This window comes from Ictalurus furcatus, chromosome 16, assembly GCF_023375685.1.
Source record: "Ictalurus furcatus strain D&B chromosome 16, Billie_1.0, whole genome shotgun sequence".
Classification (NCBI taxonomy): domain Eukaryota; kingdom Metazoa; phylum Chordata; class Actinopteri; order Siluriformes; family Ictaluridae; genus Ictalurus; species Ictalurus furcatus.
Window position 1 is genome coordinate 7,778,879 of NC_071270.1, and position 21,117 is coordinate 7,799,995.

Consider the following 21,117-nt stretch of genomic DNA (forward strand, 5'->3'; position numbering starts at 1 on the left):
AGAATCAGGGTGGGGGAAGTATACTTATATAATAATAAGTTTAATAATCATGTTACAATTCGCTCACTGATGAGAACAGAGAGTGTGATTATATTCTAATGTACACTGATACACATGTGTCGCCATAAATCTGTGTTCAATCGCACAGTGCATGAAAATAAATTACCATTGAGTGGTTCTTAATAACTGTGACTGGTACAGCATAGATAGAGGTGGGTCATTCTATCTCCAGTGGTCCAATGAAGGTTGCTCAACTGTTTTTAATTGTTTTTAAATGTTCCTAATTGTTTTTATGTCATCACCGATAAAGTATTGGCATTGCAAAATCACTAGGTTTTAACTAAAATGGCCAAAGCTGTTTACAGAAACCTCAATATCTCAGCTCAGGATGGGCCTAGTTCCTTGAAACAAAAGCTGATCTCTAGAGCACATTACAAGGTAGATGCACATATATTTTGCACATTCGTGTTCTTTAGACATAGAACTTAAGTCAAGATTGCTCACAGTTCCACATTTAGGGTTAATCTATAATGGGAAGGGCTGAGTTTCAATTTTTTAGGGGGTACCTAGGCAAGTATAGTGTTCATACAGAACATTTCATGTTTGAGACTTCTTATAGTAGCATTCTGCTGTAAGAATTGAGAGTTTGAGATTGGAGGTAAAACTCTGTAGGACAGTGGACCTCGACGGCCAGATTTGAAGAACCAGCCTGATCTATCGTGTTGGTACAGGTGTACAATCCAAATATGGAAGTAGTGTTCAGTTGGGTGTTTTTTCTCCTGTGATAAAAGCAGTACGTGACTTCTGAGCTGTACTGCTTTTATCACAGGAGAAACAAAGCCACAGCTCTGTTTGACACTATTCATTTGTAAACACCAAACTGAACACCGTACCCTAAAAAAATTAAGATTAAGACTCGAACCCTTACTATTAATAATTGACCCTAAAAGTGGAACAGTGAGCAATCTTGAGCATTGCATTTGGACTTTTAGGGAACAAGAATGTGTTAAAATGTTTATATATGTAAATGTATCTTGTAATGTGCTCTATAGATTACTTTTTTCCAAGCAGCTAGGCCCATTGTGAGCCGAGATATTGAGGTTTCAGTAAATAGCTGTATAAACAAAATTTGTTGTCTGTCATGACACAAAGATAGCGGTTGTACTTAAACCTAGTAAAATAAAAAATAAAAATAAAAACTGGTGGTTTTGCAATGCCAATATATAGGTAATCTCAAAAAAATAGAAACATTCAAAACAGTCAGGCAACCAACTCTGCAATTATTGGACCACTTAAGATGAAATGACCCAGGGGTGTGTGTGTCAGTCTGTGCCTCTGTCTTGCATTACCTGTTCACACAGAGTTGCGATCAATCCTTCCAAGTCATGTTTCTCATGCACTACCATCTGCTTTTCCTCATACTCTTGTTCCATCTGCATCTCTAACTGCCTGAGCTGAAAACACACACACACACACATACATACACACAATCAAAATCAAATCCCTATGCCTGCATTTTATGTCTCCCATTCCCTCCTCTATCAGTACACACCCGTCTCTGTGAAGACTTCTGCACATCCTCTAGCTCCTCATCCTTGTCCTCCAGCTCCTTCTGATGGATCTGCTTCATTCTCTCCATCTCTATCTCAAAGCGTAGATGTATCTTTATGGGGAAAAAAGAGAGTCACCCTCCGTAAGTGTGCCACAGATATCATAAAAACCAGCAGGCAGTTGACCATCTTGAAAGCCTGTTAGCTTAGCAATGTCAGTAAATGTCACAGCACAGCATAAAACTCGACTTACTGCTGCCGTTTTTGGATTTGTAATCAGATTTGCACTACGGGATGCTGGGAATTTGCATGCAGAGTATCCTATTAACGTGAGCAGCTATTTTTCATTGTAGAGTGCGGATTTGGAAGAAATTACCGTTTTCACATTCAAGGAAAATCAGAGAGAGAGAGAGAGAGAGAGAGAGAGAGAGAGAGAGAGAAAAGTATGTGTGTGTATTTCTGCTGTGGGTTTAGCTGGAGAAGCAATGCTACCTGTTCCTGTTGCTGAATTTTTACTGTCATGTTGGCAAGTTCCTGAGCACGCTCCTTATCTCTGCTGTCAAGTTCACGTAGTTGTTTCTTCAGCTCAGGCACAGAGTCTGAACCAAGGTTCAGGGTCAAAGTGAGGTCTCGGATCTGAGCACAAAGCTCTTGTTTTTGATACTGCAAGTGTTCTACCTCCAGCTGACTCTCCTTCTCACACACACACACACACACACACACACACACACACACACATTTGTGCATTTTTTACATTATTTTAAAACAATAACTATTACATAAAGTATACATAAAGTATACCTGTAATGAAACAAGTCTTGGAGCGGTTGCAAATACAGTTTAGAGTTTTATTAAGATTAGGTAATCCAAAGGGCAAGACAAAAAAGCATAAACAAAGACAGGCAGGGGTCAGGTGATTGACAAATGGGCATAAGGCAGGTGTGACGAGGCATGATGAAAAAATGGTCCCACACAAGAAAATTGATGGTAAGGCCGCAATAGCAATTTTGTGCAAAGATGTTACATGGACAGTGCTCCTATTTACAGTCCACCAAATGTGCACAAAAATATGTACATCCATGTGAAGGCCCCAAAAAATTGACAAAATAGGGGAAATGGGGAAAACTACACAAAAATATGTACACTACAGCACTTGGCTGGTAACTCCTTCCACAAAAAGGTAAATATACCATATACTCGCACTACAACTACAAACTCCAAACTACAACCCCCATACACAAATGAACAGGCCTGGCTTTTAATCTGGAAGATGTTCTTCCAGAGGTAAGTATTACAACAATAACTTTTCATAAATTTATATATATATATATATATATTATATACAGTATATATATATCTGGCTTTCTGGATCGCTTCCGGGGTTTGCCATTTGCTTCCGGTAACCTGGACTAAGGTGCAACATACACAGAAAACTACAAACACAACACGACATGCAGCTGAGTACAATAAACATTTACTGGTATCTGGTGTCTGCATGTTTTTACTGTGGGCTATGGGGAAGGATGTGTTAATGCAGTGGATGTGTGTTCATGTTATGTATGCAACTGGCGTGTTAACCTGCCCTAGTGTGCACCCATGGGTAGGGAAAACCAGAAAACGGGTGGATAGTGGATTTTATGTGCGTGTAAATGTAGTGCTGCCGCAATTGTGACAGAGCCCTCTGTCACATTACCTCCCTCCTCTCCTAGATTGACAAACTTGGCAGCAATCTGGATAGGTAATCAGCTGTCAGGTTCTCTTTCCCCGGTCGGTGTCTGATCTTAAAGTGGTAAGGCTGCAGTGACAGGTACCATCTTGTTATCCTGGCATTTTGATCCTTCATTGAGTTTATCTAGGTCAGTGCTCGATAGTCTGTTTCGAGATCAAACTATCTTCCGAGCAAGTAATATCAGAGACTTTTTAATGCCCACTTGATGGAAAGCCCTCTTTCTCCACAGTGGAGTATCGAGTCTCTCGGGGTAGCAGCTTACGGATTAGGTAAAGGATTGGGTGTTTCTGGCCGCCGTCTCCTTGTGCCAGTACAGCTCCCAGTCCATTAGCAGCAGCATCCACTTGAACTAAAAATCTCTGGGAGAAATTAGGACTTTGAAGCACAGGACTATTACATAAGCTGTCCTTCAGCTGTTCAAACGCCCGCTCAGCTTCTTCTGTCCAGGGCACTGGGTTTCGAACCAACTTTGTGGTGAGGTTGGCCAGGGGTCCCGCAACACGGGAGAACTCTGGTATAAATCTTTGGTACCATCCGACCAGTCCAAGGAAGGCACATACCTCTTTCTTTGTCCGAGGTCTTTGGATGTTGGATTGTTGGGCTATGGGCACCTTGCTAGTATCCTTTGCACAGGTCTAAGGTGGTGATGTATTTGGCTTGGCCGATCTGTTCCACCAGCTCCTCAATCCAAGACATTTGGTATGCATCGAACCTGGAGACAGCGTTGAGCTTCCGAAAGTCGAGACAGATCCTCAGTGATCCATCTTTTTTTGGTACCAGGACAATTTGGCTGCTCCATGGGCTGTTTGACAGCTCAATCACTCCCATATTCCTCATAAGCTGAACCTCCCTCCTCAGTGGTTCAACTAGACGCTCAGGCACCCGATAGGGCTGCTGTTGTGGATGTGATGGCATTGAGTCAGTGAGCTGGATGGTGTGTTCAATTTGATTGGTTCTTCCTGGCTCTGTCCTGAAGAGATTCGGGTGCTTGTCTACAATCTGTAGCAGCTGCTCCCTCTGATCCTTTTCCAGGTGTTCCAGGGTTATCTTTGCCGGAGGTCTCCGTACAGCCACATCTTCCATCTCGTCCTCACCCTCCGCTCCTTCTGGGGCTCCTTTGCAGATAAACAGTACTGTCCCTTCATCTGCTGCCTTCTCCTGCCACTCTTTCAGGAGGTTGACGTGGTACACTTGGCTGGACTTTCCCTTCTCTAGGTGCAATATCTCATAAGTGACCGGTCCCACTCGTCTCTGGATCTCATATGGTCCTTGCCACTTTGCTAATAGCTTGTTTGTTGATGATGGCAGTAAGAACAGTACTTTCTGCCCCCGCTGGTATTCTCTGTGTTGTGCATACTGGTCATACCATCTCTTATATGCTTGCTGGGCCGCTTCCAAGTTCTTGATAGCTTGTTCTTGGTACTTCTCTAGGCGGTCTCTCGTCTGCAGCATGTACTGAATAATACCTTGTTCACCCGCTGCCGATGTAGTGGCCTCCCAGCTCTTTCTCAGCAGATCTAGTGGACTCTGGACAGACCATCCGTAAACCTATTCAAAAGGTGAAAATCCTGTTGATGCTTGGGGTACCTCTCTATATGCAAACAGCATGAATGGCAACCACTTGTCCCAGTCTATTCCCGTGTGACTGATGAACTTCTTCAGCATGTTCTTGAGTGTCTGGTTCAATCTCTCAACTACTCCGTCCATCTGCGGGTGATAGGGACTCGTCTTGATCGACTGGATACCCAGCTGTCTGTGGAGGTGCTTCATTAAGCTCGATGTAATGTTGGTGCCTTGGTCTGTGATGATCTCATTTGGGATAAGGACTCTGGAAAACATTTGCACAAGTGCACTGATTACCTTAGCAGTTGTAATGGATCTTAGGGGGAAGGCTTCAGGGTACCAAGTAGCATAGTCACACATGACCAAGATGTACTGATGACCGGGACTGCTCCTCTCCAGAGGTCTGACTATGTCCATTGAGATTCTTCTGAATGGATTGGAGATCACCGGCAATGGGTACAGAGGCACTCTGGCAGACCTACGAACAGCACTGGTTTTCTGACAAACAGAGCATGTGGCACAGTGTGTGCATACGTCAGTGTACATGGAAGGCAAGAAGAAATGGGAACTGAGTCTTTGGTATGTTTTCTGATGTGCAAGAAAAAGGGTGGATAGTGGATTATATGTACATGTAAATGTAGTGCTGCCGCACTCATGACAGAGCCCTCTGTCACAGCAGGCAAGGCAAAGTACATGATGAGAAACTAGAAAACAGTGTCAAAAAACTGGAAACAAGAAAATGGGACAAAGGCTTGGTAAGGTGAAAAACACTCAATACTTCGCAACCTGAACAATGACACACAAGGGGTTTAAATAACAAACATAATCACGGTGTAACACAAAATAGCTGTGATTAACGGGGACACATGAGGGAGACATCCAATAATATAATGACGGTGGAGACAGGACATGAACCATAACAGATACACGTGTCAAATAAACAATGTTAACAATGTTAATGACAAATGCAAACCTGGAAGTGCACCTTGCGCTTCAGGCTTCTGAGAGTGCTGCATGCTCCAGCACTACTCCCGGAGTGCCCAAAAACACTCCTTATACCAGCAGTCCTGGCCCTCTGGGCGAAATGTACATGCAACCCCTCAGGTCCTGAGGCAGGCATTGTCCAACAAATAGCAGGTTCCTCGAGAAGCCGAGGAGCAGAAATGAGGCTGGAGCAGGTTCGCCAGGGTCTCTAGGCAAGACCCAGGCTTGGGGAGCTGTGTATCCAGCTTCAGATGGGAGCTCACCTTGGTGAGCATTCTTATTGGCCTTTCTTGAGTGTGGCGCAATGTCTTCAGCGGGGCATGGAGGCAGAACGGTGTCCTCAGCGGAACAGGATGGCAGGGCGACACCCTCAGCTGGACTTGGAGGCAGGATGACATCCTAAGCACAACAGGATAGCGGAGCAACTTTTTTATCGGAGCAGGATGGTGGAGCGACGTCCTCAGCCGAGCAGGATGGTGGGGCGACGTCCTCAGCCGAGAAGCATGGTGGAGCGAAGTCAGTAAAGGAGCCTGGCCTAGTGATGGCAGAGCAGGGAAACAAAGTGAAGTTCTTGGCTTCAACGAGAGGCGAAACAATGTCCTCAGCTGAACAGGGAGGCTGAGCGCCAGTCTCCGTCAACTCTGCTGGCGGAACTTGGTTGGCCGTTCCGGCAGACTCAGGTGTTGGTGGAACTTGGGTGGCCGTTCCGGCAGACTCGGGTGTTGGCGGAACTTGGGTGGCTGTTCTGGCAGACTCAGGTGTGGGAGGAACTTGGTTGGTCGTGACGTCGACCTCAGACAGGAGCATGGCTTGGGAGGCCGCCTCCTCGACCTCAGACAGGAGCATGACTTGGAAGGCCACCTCGTCGAACTCAGACAGAAGCATGGCTTGGAAGGTCCCCTCATCAACCTTAGATAGGAGCATGGCTTGGAACGTCACCTCATCAACCTTATATAGGAGCATGGCTTGGTAGACCACCTCGTCGACCTCAGACAGGAGCATGGCTGATGAGACCCCCTCGTGGTTCTCAGGCTAGACCTCTGGAGAGGAGGTCGCCCTATTGACCTCCAACTGGAACTCAGCTGGTGAGACCTCCTTGTGGGTCTCTAGCTGGGGCTCTGGAGACGAGCTCGCCACGTTGACCTCTGGTTGGAGCTGATATTGATGTCACCATGTTGACGTCTGGTTGGAGTTTCGGAGATGAGACTGCCTCTTGGGTCTCGGGTTGAAGCTCTGGAGATAAGGACACAACATTGACCTCTGGCTGGAGCTCGGCAGGTGAAACCACCTCGTTAGTCTCAAGCTGGATCTTGGCTCTTGCTCTCTTGTGGAACTGTTTGTGGGTACACAAGCTGCTTTTGAAACATGACTGGGAGCAGAAATATGATTCCTCTATCTCAATTGTAGCGCACATTGGACACTGAAGTTGGGCTTCCTTACTACAGCCCTCAGTGTTGAATGTCTGTACTATCTCCATCACTGCCCTGTTGACCTGGTCCCTCTTGTAATTCGTGGTGAAAGGCCCCATGGCCGCCAGGCTGGTTCTCCCGAAATGTTTCTCCAAATTGATCAGGAAGTCTGCGTTAAAACTCACCTTCATGAGATGCACGAACTCAGCCACACTTCCCAGGCTGAAGTTGTCCATGGTCATGAGGAACTCCGCCCACTGGTGTGCTGGGCCAGTGAACCAGGACAGCATGAACACCAACAATTGCTTTTCTTCAGGCTTGGGGTCTAACAGGGTCTTGAAATGCAACTGGCACTGCAGAAAAAAATCCATTCAGGGAACTCTCAAAACCCTTAGGAGCCGGGATGTCTAAGAGCTGCTGGGGAAATCTCATGGAATCAAATGCCAGCAAAAAAATTCCAGCGCAACGTTCCTCTCTCTCTCCTGCTGCATCCATAGTGTGCCGAAGTATTCTGTAATGAAACAAGTCTTGGGGCAGGTGGAAATGCAGTTTAGAGTTTTATTATGATTAAGTAATCCAAAGGGCAAGGCAAAAAGCATAAACAAAGATAAGCAGGGGTCAGGACAGGGGTCAGGCGATCGGCAAATGGGCACAAGGCAGGCAAAGCAAAGTGCATGACGTGAAACTAGAAAACAAAATCATGGGACAATGGCTTGGTAAGGTGAAAAACACTCAATGCTTCACAACCTGAGCAATGACATGAGGGGTTTAAATACCAAACATAATCACGGGTGTAACACAAAGCAGCTGTGATTAATGAGGACATGTGAGGGAGACATCCAATAATATAACGGGGTGGAGACAGGACATAAACCATAACAGATACACGTGTATCAAGTAAACAATGTCAATGTCAAATGCAAACCCGGAATTGCTCCTCGCACTTCGGGCTTCCAAGCACGCTACATACTCCAGCACTTTGCACAAGGGGAAATCGTGACAATAAATGGTCAGTGAGACAGAAGGACTCATAAACATACAAGTATCCCGTCTGTGTATCACTAATTTTGAGTCTAGTCAGTGAATATCAATTAAGCTGCTTTTAGATTTAGGACATCTAAATATGTTATTTAATGTTATTTCTGTAGTCACTTCAAAAAGATCAGAAAAAAATCCCATTCTAATATACTTAAATTTGATGTTGCAATACAGCAAAAGGAGATAAAAAAAAAAAAGTGGTTCCAGGGTTATAAAAGGTTAGAGCTCTTTCTCCCTATGTTTCCTCACATCATTGCTTCTGTAACAACAGCATAGAAGGAAAATTTTGAGAGAAATTATTAGCAGCAATATTCATAAATTCCTAAAACTGAATTGGAAAATATAGTGTGCTGATCGTAATCTACTTTTTATAATCAGGTGGATTAGTCCACCAAATGAATTAAAAACTAGAAATTTGATATTCTCAAGAGTACTGAAAGACAACAATGCAAGAAGAACCACCCGACTCTGCCATTCTAGTTGCAAAAAAAATGTCTATTTACCTATTCATTTAGAACTGACTTCCACAGAGTGATGTGTGCCCATTCCTAATGAATTCTATATTTTTACAACAGTAAAGATTTTTTGTGACGATTTATCAGTGGTCATTTGAGGCTTCATGCTTTAATAAGTATGTCCAAAATACACAATCCAGACTTTCTCAAGTCAGTTCTAACCTTATTGACTTCTCTAAATATAACCCCACTAAATCACCCTGGACACCTTCAGCCAGAGAATTCCAGGCACTGAATTTCTTTATCAATCCTTACAAAAGAGAAAGTGGCAAAATAAAATTACCAACAAAAAAAAAAGCCACAATCTACACAAGAATGAATACATAGCACAGCAATATCTCAGCAAATGTACAGTAACTGCAATGTTATTAAGCCCACATATGACCACTATTGAAATAATGGATTGACTGACCTCTACAATCCACCACTAGAACAGAGAGAATTCCTTTGATGCTTGCTTATTATCCTAATAAAACAGTAGCTGAAACTATACCCACAAGTAGAACTCAACACCAAAAACATCAATAGGGGATGCCTCCACTGCAAAGAAATCTAGTTCTTCTTGTTACCGTTCTTGTTACTAATTTGTATGCCTGAAATACCCCCAAATATAAGTCAAATAGGAAGGAAGCTACTATAGAAAACTATTTCAGTCATTTGATCTTGTCCCTGTTTGGATCACTTGCAAATTATAATCCATTCACATGTCGGATACAGTGAAAATTCCATATAAAGCTTATAAACATTCAACTCGTTCTTGAAATATTGTGCTATTGAGAATCTCAGACTGATACACGGATGGAAGTACAAATGGACAGACACATGGACGAACCAATGGCAAAAAAAGCCAGAAAATCGACCTTGCGTTCCTGAACATGAACATGTAAGTAACATCTCTGTGTTCCAGGAAGGAAACTATTGAAGAAAAACTATTTTAGACATTTGACATTGCTGTGACCTTTACCCTTTTTAGATCAATTCCAAATAATTTCATCTCCTACAGATATGACAAAAACATCAAAGACATGCTTGTCAGAAGTGAACTGAATGATCAGCCAAAGAGTAACTGTTTTTTCTGCATGCAACTATTCAAGATGGTCCACTTGCAAATTTATTAATATAGCCCCTAAAATCTCCTAAAAGGTCAGTTTTTGTTACTCATCACACCTTTTTATTCTTTTTCCTGCTAGTGTAAGTGATGTAATCTGTTGAACCATCAGAATGGATGATTTCTTTTTTCCAGTTACAAGACACTTAAACAGCAATGGAGATAACATTAATGACATCTCTTTTGTATTGCTAGTTGTTGGTATGGGAGCAATGAAGTAAGGAAACACAGGAAAAAAGCTTAACTACACTCATGGAATTAATGTTTTGTTTACAGCAAATATTATATCATCAACCATTTTAAACAGCTACTGGTTTTACATCTTACAGCATCAGAAGGTAGACATTTTTCACAGATGACTGAAGTCTGACCCTGGTCCAATACCTTCAGAGTCCGATGGAGAGAAAAGATTTCTGCTCCCAGAGCTATATTCTCCTGAATGGCCTTGTCCTTTTGCTCTCTCTCATTATCTGCTTCCTCTAGAGCCCTGGTAAGCTCACTGTCAAACCTGTAAACAACATTTTTGAACATCACTAGAATACACATACATTACAACATGAGCATGTAAAGATCCATAAATGCACACCCATATACCCCAACACACATCCAAACATACTGATATGGACATGAGAAGGATAAAGGGCATGTACATATAAGATGCATATGAATAGTGATCACTTGTATGCTAATGTGACATTTTGCCTGAAGTGAAGCAACACACCTCCTCTGCTTCCTATCCAGGTCATGAATGCGTGTCTGCAAGCTGTCCATAAGCACACGGGCATCTTGCAGGTCGGAAGTCACGTGCCGGCAGTGCCGCTTCAGCTCTGTGACCATACGTTTTGACTGTTCCAGCTGGGCTTGCAGCTCCAAAACCTTTGGTATGGGCGTAAGAAGACAGTGTTAAACCGCCACCCACAGGAAAATATGATGAACAGTAGAAAAGGTGTGCATGTTATCTTCAAATTTTTTATTGTGTTTTGATGGCCAATTATATAATTTAAATAAGTTAATGATATGGGGTGTTATGGAAGGTTTGGTCAGAACATGTATAGATGTGTCTACAGTACATTCTATTGATGCCACTCCTGATGTCTGTAGTTAGTATGTACTGTGCTACTACATTTCAATTACATTTATAGCACTTGGCAGACCCCTTTATCCAGAGCTTATCTCATTTATACAACTGAGCAGTTGAGGGTTAAATGCCAACAGGGGCAGCTTGGCAGTGCTGGGATTTGCACTCAGATAATACTATTATTTATAAACACATATATATCCTGATATATCCTACACACACACACACACACACACACACACACACATATACATATATATATATACATATATATATATATATATATATATATATATATATATATATATATATATATATATATATATATATATATATATATACCAGACATCAGTATTAACTCAAATCCGGACATCCATCCATCAATCTTCTACCGCTTACTCCTTTTCAGGGTCACGGGGGAACCTGGAGCTTATCCCAGGGAGCATCGGGCACAAGATGGGGTACACCCTGGACAGGGTGCCAGTCCATCGCAGGGCACAATCACATACGCTCTCACACACCCATTCATACACTACGGACACTTTAGACATGCCAATCAGCCTAGCATGCATGTCTTTGGACTGGGGGAGGAAACCGGAGTACCCGGAGTAAACCCCCACAGCACGGGGAGAACATGCAAAGTCTGCACACACATGGTCCGGGGTTCGAGTCCCACTGGGACACGAACCCCAGATCCTGGTGGTGTGAGGCGAACGTGCTAACCATTAAGCCAAAATTCACAACATTAAAGTCCATAAATAAAGTTATGTGTAGTAAAGTGGAATGACGCAGGAAAAAAGTATTGAACACGCTAACTGAAATTTATTTAATACTTAGTGGAGAAGCCTTTGTTTGTAATGACAGCTTCAAGATGCTTCCTGTATGAAGAAATTAATCGGCTGCAATATTCAGGTGTGACTTTGGCCCATTTTTCTAAACATATAGTCTTTAAAACTTGTTCAATTGGATTCAAGTCAGGGCCATTCTAACACCTTGATTTTTTTTCTCTCTGAAACCAATCGAGTTTCCTTTGCTGTATGCTTTGGATCGTTGTCCTGCTGGAAGGTCCACCCACATCTCAAAATCATCCTGATGGATGGCAGCAGATTCTTCTCAAGAATATTCCGGTAAAGGGCTCCATTCATCATTCCTTCAATTATATGAAGTCTGCCAGTACCATGCGATGAAAAACAGCCCCACACCATGATGCTTCCACCTCCAAGCTTCACTGTTGATATAGTGTTTTAAGGGTGATGTGCAGTGCTATTTCTTCTCCAAACATGGTGTGTAGTATGACAGAGAAAAAGTTAAATTTTGCTCTCAACTGACCAGACTACACTCTCCCAGTATTTCATAGGCTTGTCCAAATGAGTTGTAGCAAACTTTAAGTGAGCGTCAACATGCCTTTTCTTTAGTAATGGAGTCTTGTGAGGTGAGCATGAGCAGTGGAGTGCATTGCCTATTGTTTGCTCTGTGATGATGGCACCTGCTGCCTCCGAGTGTTTCTGGAGCTCTTTCCGAGTGGTCCTTGGCTCTTGGGCTACTCTTTCAACTATTATTTTGACTCCCTGGTCAGAAATCTTGCAAGGAGCTCCTGTGTGTGTCTGGTTGATGACAGAGTGATGTTGCTTCCACTTGTGGATAATGGCCCCAGTGGTGCTTACTGGAAGATTCAGAAGTTTTGAAGTACGTCTGTATCCGATTCCATCAATATGTTTTGCAACAATAAGGTTCTGAAGGTCTTGGGAGAGCTCCTTGCTTTTACCCATTATGAGAGGTTTCTAGTGTGACACCTTGGTAACGAAAAGCGTTTTTATAGATTATCAATTTCATAACCTAGCTGATATTAATTTTCACAGATAGGAGGTATAATTACTTATGGATTTCAGCTGGTTCCTTGCCTTACCTTGCCTTGGAGAACTGCTTTTTCTTAGCGTGTTCAATACTTTTTTCTTGTGTCATTCCATTTTAATACACATAACTTTATTTATGAACATAAATGTTGTGAATTCTTTATATTTCCAGATTTCTTGAGTTAATACCAAAGAGTGGTGAAAATTTAATGTGAATAGCCTCATTGGACAAACATTTACTGAAAAATATGTTGACGCATTCAATACTTATTTACCCCACTGTATATATACAGTGTGCGTGTATATGTACATGTGTGTGTGTATATATATATATATATATATATATATATATATATATATATATATATATACACATATACACATACTTATATTATATATATATTATTGTGATACATTGAAATGTGCACATACTTCCTCTGCTCCCATACTTGACATGCTATTTACAGTGCTGTGAAAAAGTATCTTGATTTCTTCTGTAATATTGGATAATTTTCCTTAATATATAAATGAGTAAGTATAATATTTTTTGTCTCATTTGTTTAATTGGGTTCTCTTTGTCTACTTTTAGGACCATGCTTTACCAATGAACCTGTAGGTTTTGGATCATGTGCAGATACAGTACTGTGAAAAAGATTATTTCTTCTGTTTTTGTGTATATCTCATACTAAATTGTTTCAGAAATTAAAACAAAATCTAAGATAAAAGAAAGGCAACCTGAGTAAACACATAATATATGTTTTAAATTATAGATATTTATTGAAGCAAAAAAGTTATCCAGAAATGATTCCAGAAATGATGAGCTAGAAGGTCATTGAAATACATCAGTCTGGGAAAGGTTACAAAGCTATTTCAAAGGCTCTGGGATTCCAAAGGACCACAGTGAGAGCCATTATCTCCAATTGGAAAAACTTGGCACAGTAGTGAACATTTCCAGAAGTGGTCAACTTTCCACAAATCCTCCAAGACCACAGCAACTACTCATCCAGGAGGTCACAAAAGAGCCAAGGAGAACATCAAAAGACCTACAGGCCTCTCTTGCATCAGTGAAGGTCACTATTCATGACTCCACTTTTAAAAAAAACACTGGGTAAAAAATGGCATCCATGGAAGAGTGGTGAGGTAAAAACCACTGCTAACTGAAAAGACCATTAATGCTCGTCTGAATTTTGCCAAAGCATACCTTGATGATTCTCAAACCTTTTGGGAGAATGTTCTGTGGATTGATGAGTTGAAAGTGGAACTGTTTTGAAGACAGGGGTTCCATTACATCTGGTGTAAACCAAACACAGAATTCCACAAAAAGAACATCATATCTATGGTCAAGCATGGTGGTGGAAGTGTAATGATGTGGGGCTGCTTTGCTGCTTCAGGGCCTGAGCAACTTGCAATAATTGAGGGAAACATGAATTCTGCCCTCTACCAGAAAATCCTAAAGGAGAATGTCCAGTCTTCAGACCATAAGTAGAAACTCGAGTGCAACTGGATTATGCAGCCAGACAATGATCCAAAGCATAGGAGTAAATCCTAGTCCTAGAAGTAACTGAAAGACTGATCTCCATTTATTGGAAGCATTTGGTTGCAGTTATTGCTGCTGAAGGTGGCACAAGCAGATTTTAAGTATAACTTTTTCACATTGGTGATAGGTGATGGACAATTTTTTGCTTCACTAAAAATGCAAATAAATAAATAAAAGCTGTATTGTGTGTTTATTCACACTGCCTTTATTTTATGTTGCATTTCGTTAGATGGTCTAAAACTATTTATAATGAGATATACACAAAAACAGAAGAAAATACTTTTTCACAGCACTGTACACTATATACAATCCTGTGTCTAAGCATATAGGGATACTGCAATATATGATATACAGAGTAAAGACCTAACTGATGAGAGTATGTGAAGATACCACAGTTTGATACCTTGGTGTCCAACAGTTCTCGTGCATCTTTCTCAACCTCAAACCTCTCATCTGTCTGATGCAAACGTCTGCGTAGAAACTTCACTTCTGTCTGTGCACAATCCAACTGCATCTGTAATTCACCCTCTGAAACAGACACTTTAAATAATTTATCGATTTTCACATAAAATGCAATTAATTCAGTCTACAGCAAATATGTTTGGAAAAATCACACAAAGGAATACAGTTTGACATCTGACACTGATGTCTATAATTTAGGTTAATAATTATCAAATAGCAATGCTTCCCATGACAACTGATACTAAGTGAGCTAATATTATACAAACTGATTAATCTTGGCTTTATAAGATGAAAGAAGATGACAAGATATTTTATATTTTAAATTTCTATTTTTTTTCTGAATCCTGAACAAAAGAATGTCCTCCGTCTAATACTTAGGATTTCACATTAAAACAACTGGAAAAAAAAATGTAGCTGTGCTTTCAGGTAATAGATATGAATAAATATAAACCAATAAATGCGCAAATACTAGATTAACATTAAGAACAAAGGGTGATCATAAAAAAGTGTCAAGTCTGTAATGGCTGGAAATTTGCCAGGAATCAGGAGCATACCCATACTAGGCCTTTGAGAAGGATGGTAAAGGGTCAAATAGGATCACAAATATGGAAGTTTCAGAAATGTCACGTCTATAATAAAATGTTTACAAGGGTTGACTTAAAGAAGCCCTTCTTGAACACAGCCCACAAATTCAGTACCTGAACTTTAAAAGGCATTATTGGCATTACTGTTGTGTGTTATAGAAAAATTTGGTTAAAATAAAAGTTTTGGCCATAAGCCTTATCAGCATGTTTAGTGAAAAAGGGCAACTGTATACAAGGAAATGCCTGCAAGTTTGCTGTAAAATATGGTGCTGGGTTACTGCTGTGTTGATCATCTCTTGAATAAAATTTAATGAATTCTCATAAGTAGCAGGATATTTTACATCGGAACCTCATTGTCTTTGCCAGGAAGCTAGGATAATGACTCTAAACATGCAGTCAAATAAACAAAGAAATTCAGTGTTTTTCAAAGAAATTTCAGTCTCTGGTTTTGAAAACTGTCATAAACTGTTTAAACCTATAAGAATAAAAAGGGTCTTCCCCTGTGATATCAATCCAGCCCAGTGTATCTCTTTTGTGTTTGTATATTATTCAGGAGAGCCTTATTCAATGCAACAAACTTTGAATTCTGAAAGCAATAGGTGCTACCTGTAGCCATGCCACTCAGTGTCTCTTTGCTTTCGGCTCTCTGCTTCTCCTTAGTCAGCTGCTTTTCTAGTGCTTCCACAGTGACTTTGCTCTGATCCAAACGATCCTAAAATACACAGCATATGGATCTTGCCTTTTGTGGTGTTTGTGTGTAGCTCATAAAATATTCCATTGGAGAAAAGTCTAAAAATATACTCAGCAAAAAAAGAAACATCCTCTAACATTCAAATGCTTTTATTTCAAACAAATTTCTTAACATGTGTAAATATTTGTATTAGCATAAAAAGATTCAACAACAGAGACATAAACTGAATAAGTTTCACAGACATTTGCTGAACAGAAATACATAAATGGAATAATGAGTCCCTGAACAAAGGGCGGGGGGGGGGGGGGGAGTGATGGGGTAACAGCAGTGACATTCAGTATCTGGTGTGGCCACCAGTGCATCTCATCCTCATGGACGCCACCAGATTTGTAAGTTCTTGCTGTGAGATGTTACCCCACTCTTCCACCAAGACATTTGCAAATTCTCAATCACATCTTGGGGGACATATGGTTACATGTGGTTTGCCACTGCAAGGATGCTCAGCTGTCCTTCCTGTCACCCTGTCTTAGGTGTCTTACATTACAGACATTGCAGTTTATTGCTCTGGCCACATCTGTAGTATTCATGTCTCCCTACAGCAGGCCTTTGGCATGTTCACACAGGTGAGGCAGGGTATCTAGGTATCTTTCTTCTGGTGTTTTTCAGAGTCAGTGGAAAGGTCCCTTTAGTGTTCTAAGTTATTGTAACTGTGACTGACCTTAATTGCCTACCGCCTGTAAACTGTTCATGTCTTAAGGACTGTTGACTACATGAGCACAGTTGCATGTTCAATAACTGTTTATGGTTCATTGAACAAGCATGAAAAACAATGTTTAAACCCTTTTCAATAAAGATCTGTAAAGCTTATTTGGCTTTTACAAAATTATCTTTAAAATACAGTCTCCTGAAAAATGGATGTTTCTTTTTTGCTGAGTATAGTTAGTAAAAACAAGATGTAAAAGAAAAAGGCTTTGACTGAAATACAAACAACAGGTTAAACATACATTTTATATTTTACACCTTTATATTTTTAGGCAACTATTCTTGTAAATTAGTTCTTTTAAATAGGCCAATATCAAATCTCCCCTTTATCTCCAAGATCTTTGAAAATGTTGTAGTATAGCAGCTATGCTCATACATACAGTGTATCCGGAAAGTATTCACAGCGCTTCACTTTTTCCACATTTTGTTATGTTACAGCCTTATTTCAAAATCGATTAAATTCATTATTTTCCTCAAAATTCTACAAACAATACCCCATAATGACAATGTGAAAAAAGTTTTTTGAAATCTTTGCAAATTTATTTTAAAAAAAAAGCACATGTAAATAAGTATTCACAGCCTTTGCCATGACACTCAAAATTGAGCTCAGGTGCATCCTGTTTCCACTGATCATCCTTGAGATGTTTCTACAACTTGATTGGAGTCCACCTGTGGTAAATTCAGTTGATTTAGACATGATTTGGAAAGGCATACACCTGTCTATATAAGGTCCCAAAGTTAACAATGCATGTCAGAGCACAAACCAAGCCATGAAGTCCATGGAGTTGTCTGTAGACCTCCGAGACAGGATTGTATCGAGGCACAGATCTGGGGAAGGGTACAGAAACATTTCTGCAGCATTGAAGGTCCCAATGAGCACAATGCCCTCCACCATCCATAATGGAAGAAGTTGGAACCACCAGTACTCTTCCTAGAGCTGGCCACCAGGCCAAACTGAGCGATCGGGGGAGAAGGGCCTTAGTCAGGGAGGTGACCAAAAACCCGATGGTCACTCTGACAGAGCTCCAGCGTGTCTCTGTGGAGAGAGGAGAACCTTCCAGAAGAACAACCATCTCTGCAGCACTCCACCAATCAGGCCTGTATTGGTAGAGTGGCCAGACGGAAGCCACTCCTCAGTAAAAGGCACATGACAGCCCATCTGGAGTTTGCCAAAAGGCACCTGAAGGACTCTCAGACCAAGACCAAGACAAAGATTAAACTCTTTGGCCTGAATGGCAAGTGTCATGTCTGGAGGAAACCAGGCACCAGTCATCACCTGGCCAATACCATCCCTGCAGTGAAGCATGGTGGTGGTAGCATCATGCTGTGGGGATGTTTTTCAGCAGCAGGAACTGGGAGACTAGTCAGGATCGAGGGAAAAATGAATGCAGCAAAGTACAGAGACATCATTGATGAAAACCTGCTCCAGAGTGCTCTTGACCTCAGACTGGGGCGAAGGTTCATCTTCCAACAGGACAACGACCCTAAGCACATAGCCAAGATAACAAAGGAGTGGCTACAGGACAACTCTGTCTACGTCCTTGAGTGGCCCAGCCAGAGCCCAGACTTGAACCCGATTGAACATCTCTGGAGAGATCTGAAAATGGCTGTGCACCGACACTCCCCATCCAACCTGATGGACCTTGAGAGGTCCTGCAAAGAAGAATGGGAGAAACTGTCCAAAAATAGGTGTGCCAAGCTTGTAGCATCATACTCAAAAAGACTTGAGGCTGTAATTGGTGCCAAAGGAGCTTCAACAAAGTATTGAGCAAAGGCTGTGAATACTTATGTACCTGTGCTTTTTTGTTTTTTATTTTTAATAAATTTGCAAAGATTTCAAACAAACTTCTTTCATGTTGTCATTATGTGGTATTGTTTGTAGAATTTTGAGGAAAATAATGACTTTAATTGATTTTGGAATAAGGCTTTAAAATAACAAAATGTGGAAAAAGTGAAGCGCTGTGAATACTTTCCGGATGCACTGTACACAGGAACAACATTCATGAAATGTATCAGTCAGGATTTAGACCTCTTCATAGCACAGAGACAGCACTAGTTAAAGTAGTAAATGACCTACTATTAGCCTCTGATCAGGGTTGTGTCTCCTTGCTTGTGTTACTTGACCTTAGTGCAGCTTTTGATACTATAGATCATACTATTCTCCTTGATAGACTAGAAAACATTGTTGGCATTAAGGGAACAGCCCTCTCCTGGCTCAGGTCTTAGTTGACCGATCGCTATCAGTTCGTAGATGTAAATGGCGACTTCTCCACACATACCGGGTTAAATTTGGAGTTCCACAAGGCTCTGTTTTAGGCCCACTGCTTTTTACTTTATATATGCTACCTCTAGGTCAAATTATTCATAAACATGGAATTAGCTTCCACTGTTATGCTGATGATACACAGCTGTATGTTTCAGCAAAGCCAGATGACAAACAGCAACTTAATAAAGTTGAGGAATATTTAAAGGACATTAAACATTGGATGCTTATTAACTTCCTCTTACTTAATTCTGACAAGACAGAAGTACTTGTACTCGGACCACGAGTAGCTAGAAGTAAGCTTTCTGATTACATAGTTACTCTGGATGGTCTTTCTGTTTCGTCATGTGCAGCAGTAAAAGACCTTGGTGTGATTACTGACTCCAGTCTTTCATTTGACGCTCATGTAGATAATATTACTAGGATAGCCTTCTTTCATCTCAGAAATATTGCTAAGATAAGAAATATAATGTCACTACATGATGCAGAAATATTATTTCATGCTTTTGTCACCTCTAGACTAGATTATTGTAATGCCTTATTGTTTGGATGTTCCAGTAGGAGCATAAACAAGCTCCAGTTAGTCCAGATTGCAGCTGCAAGAGTCCTAACTAGAACTAGAAAGTATGACCATATCACCCCTATCTTATCAACACTGCATTGGCTCCCAGTGAAATCTCATATTGATTATAAAATACTACTATTGACCTATACAGCACTGAACGGTCTCGCGCCACAATACCTAAGCAAACTTTTGGTCTTCTATGATCCACCACGCCTACTTAGATCAAAAGGTACAGGCTACTTGTCGGTACCTCGAATAGTGAAGGCTACAGCAGGGGGGAGAGCTTTCTCTTACAAAGCCGCACAGTTATGGAATAGCCTTCCAATTAGTGTTCGGGACTCAGACACAGTCTCAGTGTTTAAGTTGAAAACATATTTGTCTACTCAAGCCTACCACGAATAGACTTTCTTTTATGCAAAGCACAGTCTTACCTAACAATCTTCCTCATATCATCTTACGGAGTTATTCCTTGCCACTGTCTCCACCGGCTTGCTCAATTGGGATTAATCCACACACTTAAAATCTGTATGCTGTGTTTATATATTTCCGTAAAGCTGCTTTGAGACAATGTCCATTGTTAAAAGCGCTATACAAATAAAATATTGAATTAAAAGGCGTGAAGTTATTGGCTAAAGAGAAATTACGTGTTTGTTAAGTGTTTGAGAAGGGATACCTGTAACTCCTTGTTTTCCTTGGTGAGACGAAGTCTCTCTGCTCTCTCTGTGTCTAAGGCCTGACTCACAGCCTCTCCCCAAAACCTCTCATCACTCAGCTCAGATACCACAGCCATTATCTGTGCTCAGATACAGACACAAAATATGCATTAGCCAGCACTTTTTTATGAGACTGTATTAAGTTGATTTCATCAACTTATAGAAATGGTCAGTTAGATTTAAAAAAAAAGAAATTTGATATCTCAGAGATTTATATAATTTAAATGGCAGTAGGTAAAGGCACGTGCGCACACACACGCACATGCATACACACACGCAAATACACACACACACACGTACACACAAACTGTGCATTAGGCAATACTTTTTGATAAGATTTATTTAAGTTGATTTCATCACTTATAGAAAATTAGGAAAGAAATTTCTTATTTCATAGAGATTTAAATAATTTAAACGGCAGTAGTTAAAGACACACACGCACACACACACACACACACACACCTTGGTCTCCAGGTTGTCTGCAGTCTGTCTAAGTTCAATACGTTCCTTCTCAGACTTCTCTAGTCGCCTCCTCAGTATACTGATCTCATCCTAAAGCAAATGAACAGTAAATAACCACCAAATTTAGATCCTGTTCACATCTACACAATTTCCCTTTATGGTCTGTTTATTACTTAGTCTTTCCTTTTTTATTTGTAGCAACACTTTTATCAATATTAACAAAACCTTTGGAACAATACCTCTGTTATTAG

At 40.9% G+C, this 21,117-nt stretch overlaps 1 protein-coding gene across 3 annotated transcripts in view; it reads right to left on the reverse strand.

The window, feature by feature from the left end:
* The window catches only part of LOC128620580 (unconventional myosin-XVIIIb), a 117,887-nt gene that overhangs the window by 39,692 nt on the left and 57,078 nt on the right, over positions 1–21,117 (reverse strand). For 2 of the 3 annotated variants that reach the window (XM_053645741.1, XM_053645744.1), the window contains exons 25-33: positions 20,867–20,956; positions 20,365–20,484; positions 16,017–16,122; positions 14,768–14,892; positions 10,618–10,772; positions 10,281–10,404; positions 2,043–2,246; positions 1,553–1,663; positions 1,350–1,454 (exon numbers count right to left, since the gene is read on the reverse strand). In XM_053645741.1, the coding sequence (XP_053501716.1) occupies positions 1,350–1,454; positions 1,553–1,663; positions 2,043–2,246; positions 10,281–10,404; positions 10,618–10,772; positions 14,768–14,892; positions 16,017–16,122; positions 20,365–20,484; positions 20,867–20,956 (1,140 nt within the window). The remainder of the gene's footprint in view (positions 1–1,349; positions 1,455–1,552; positions 1,664–2,042; positions 2,247–10,280; positions 10,405–10,617; positions 10,773–14,767; positions 14,893–16,016; positions 16,123–20,364; positions 20,485–20,866; positions 20,957–21,117) is intronic. The other variant, XM_053645742.1, reaches the window with a different exon arrangement.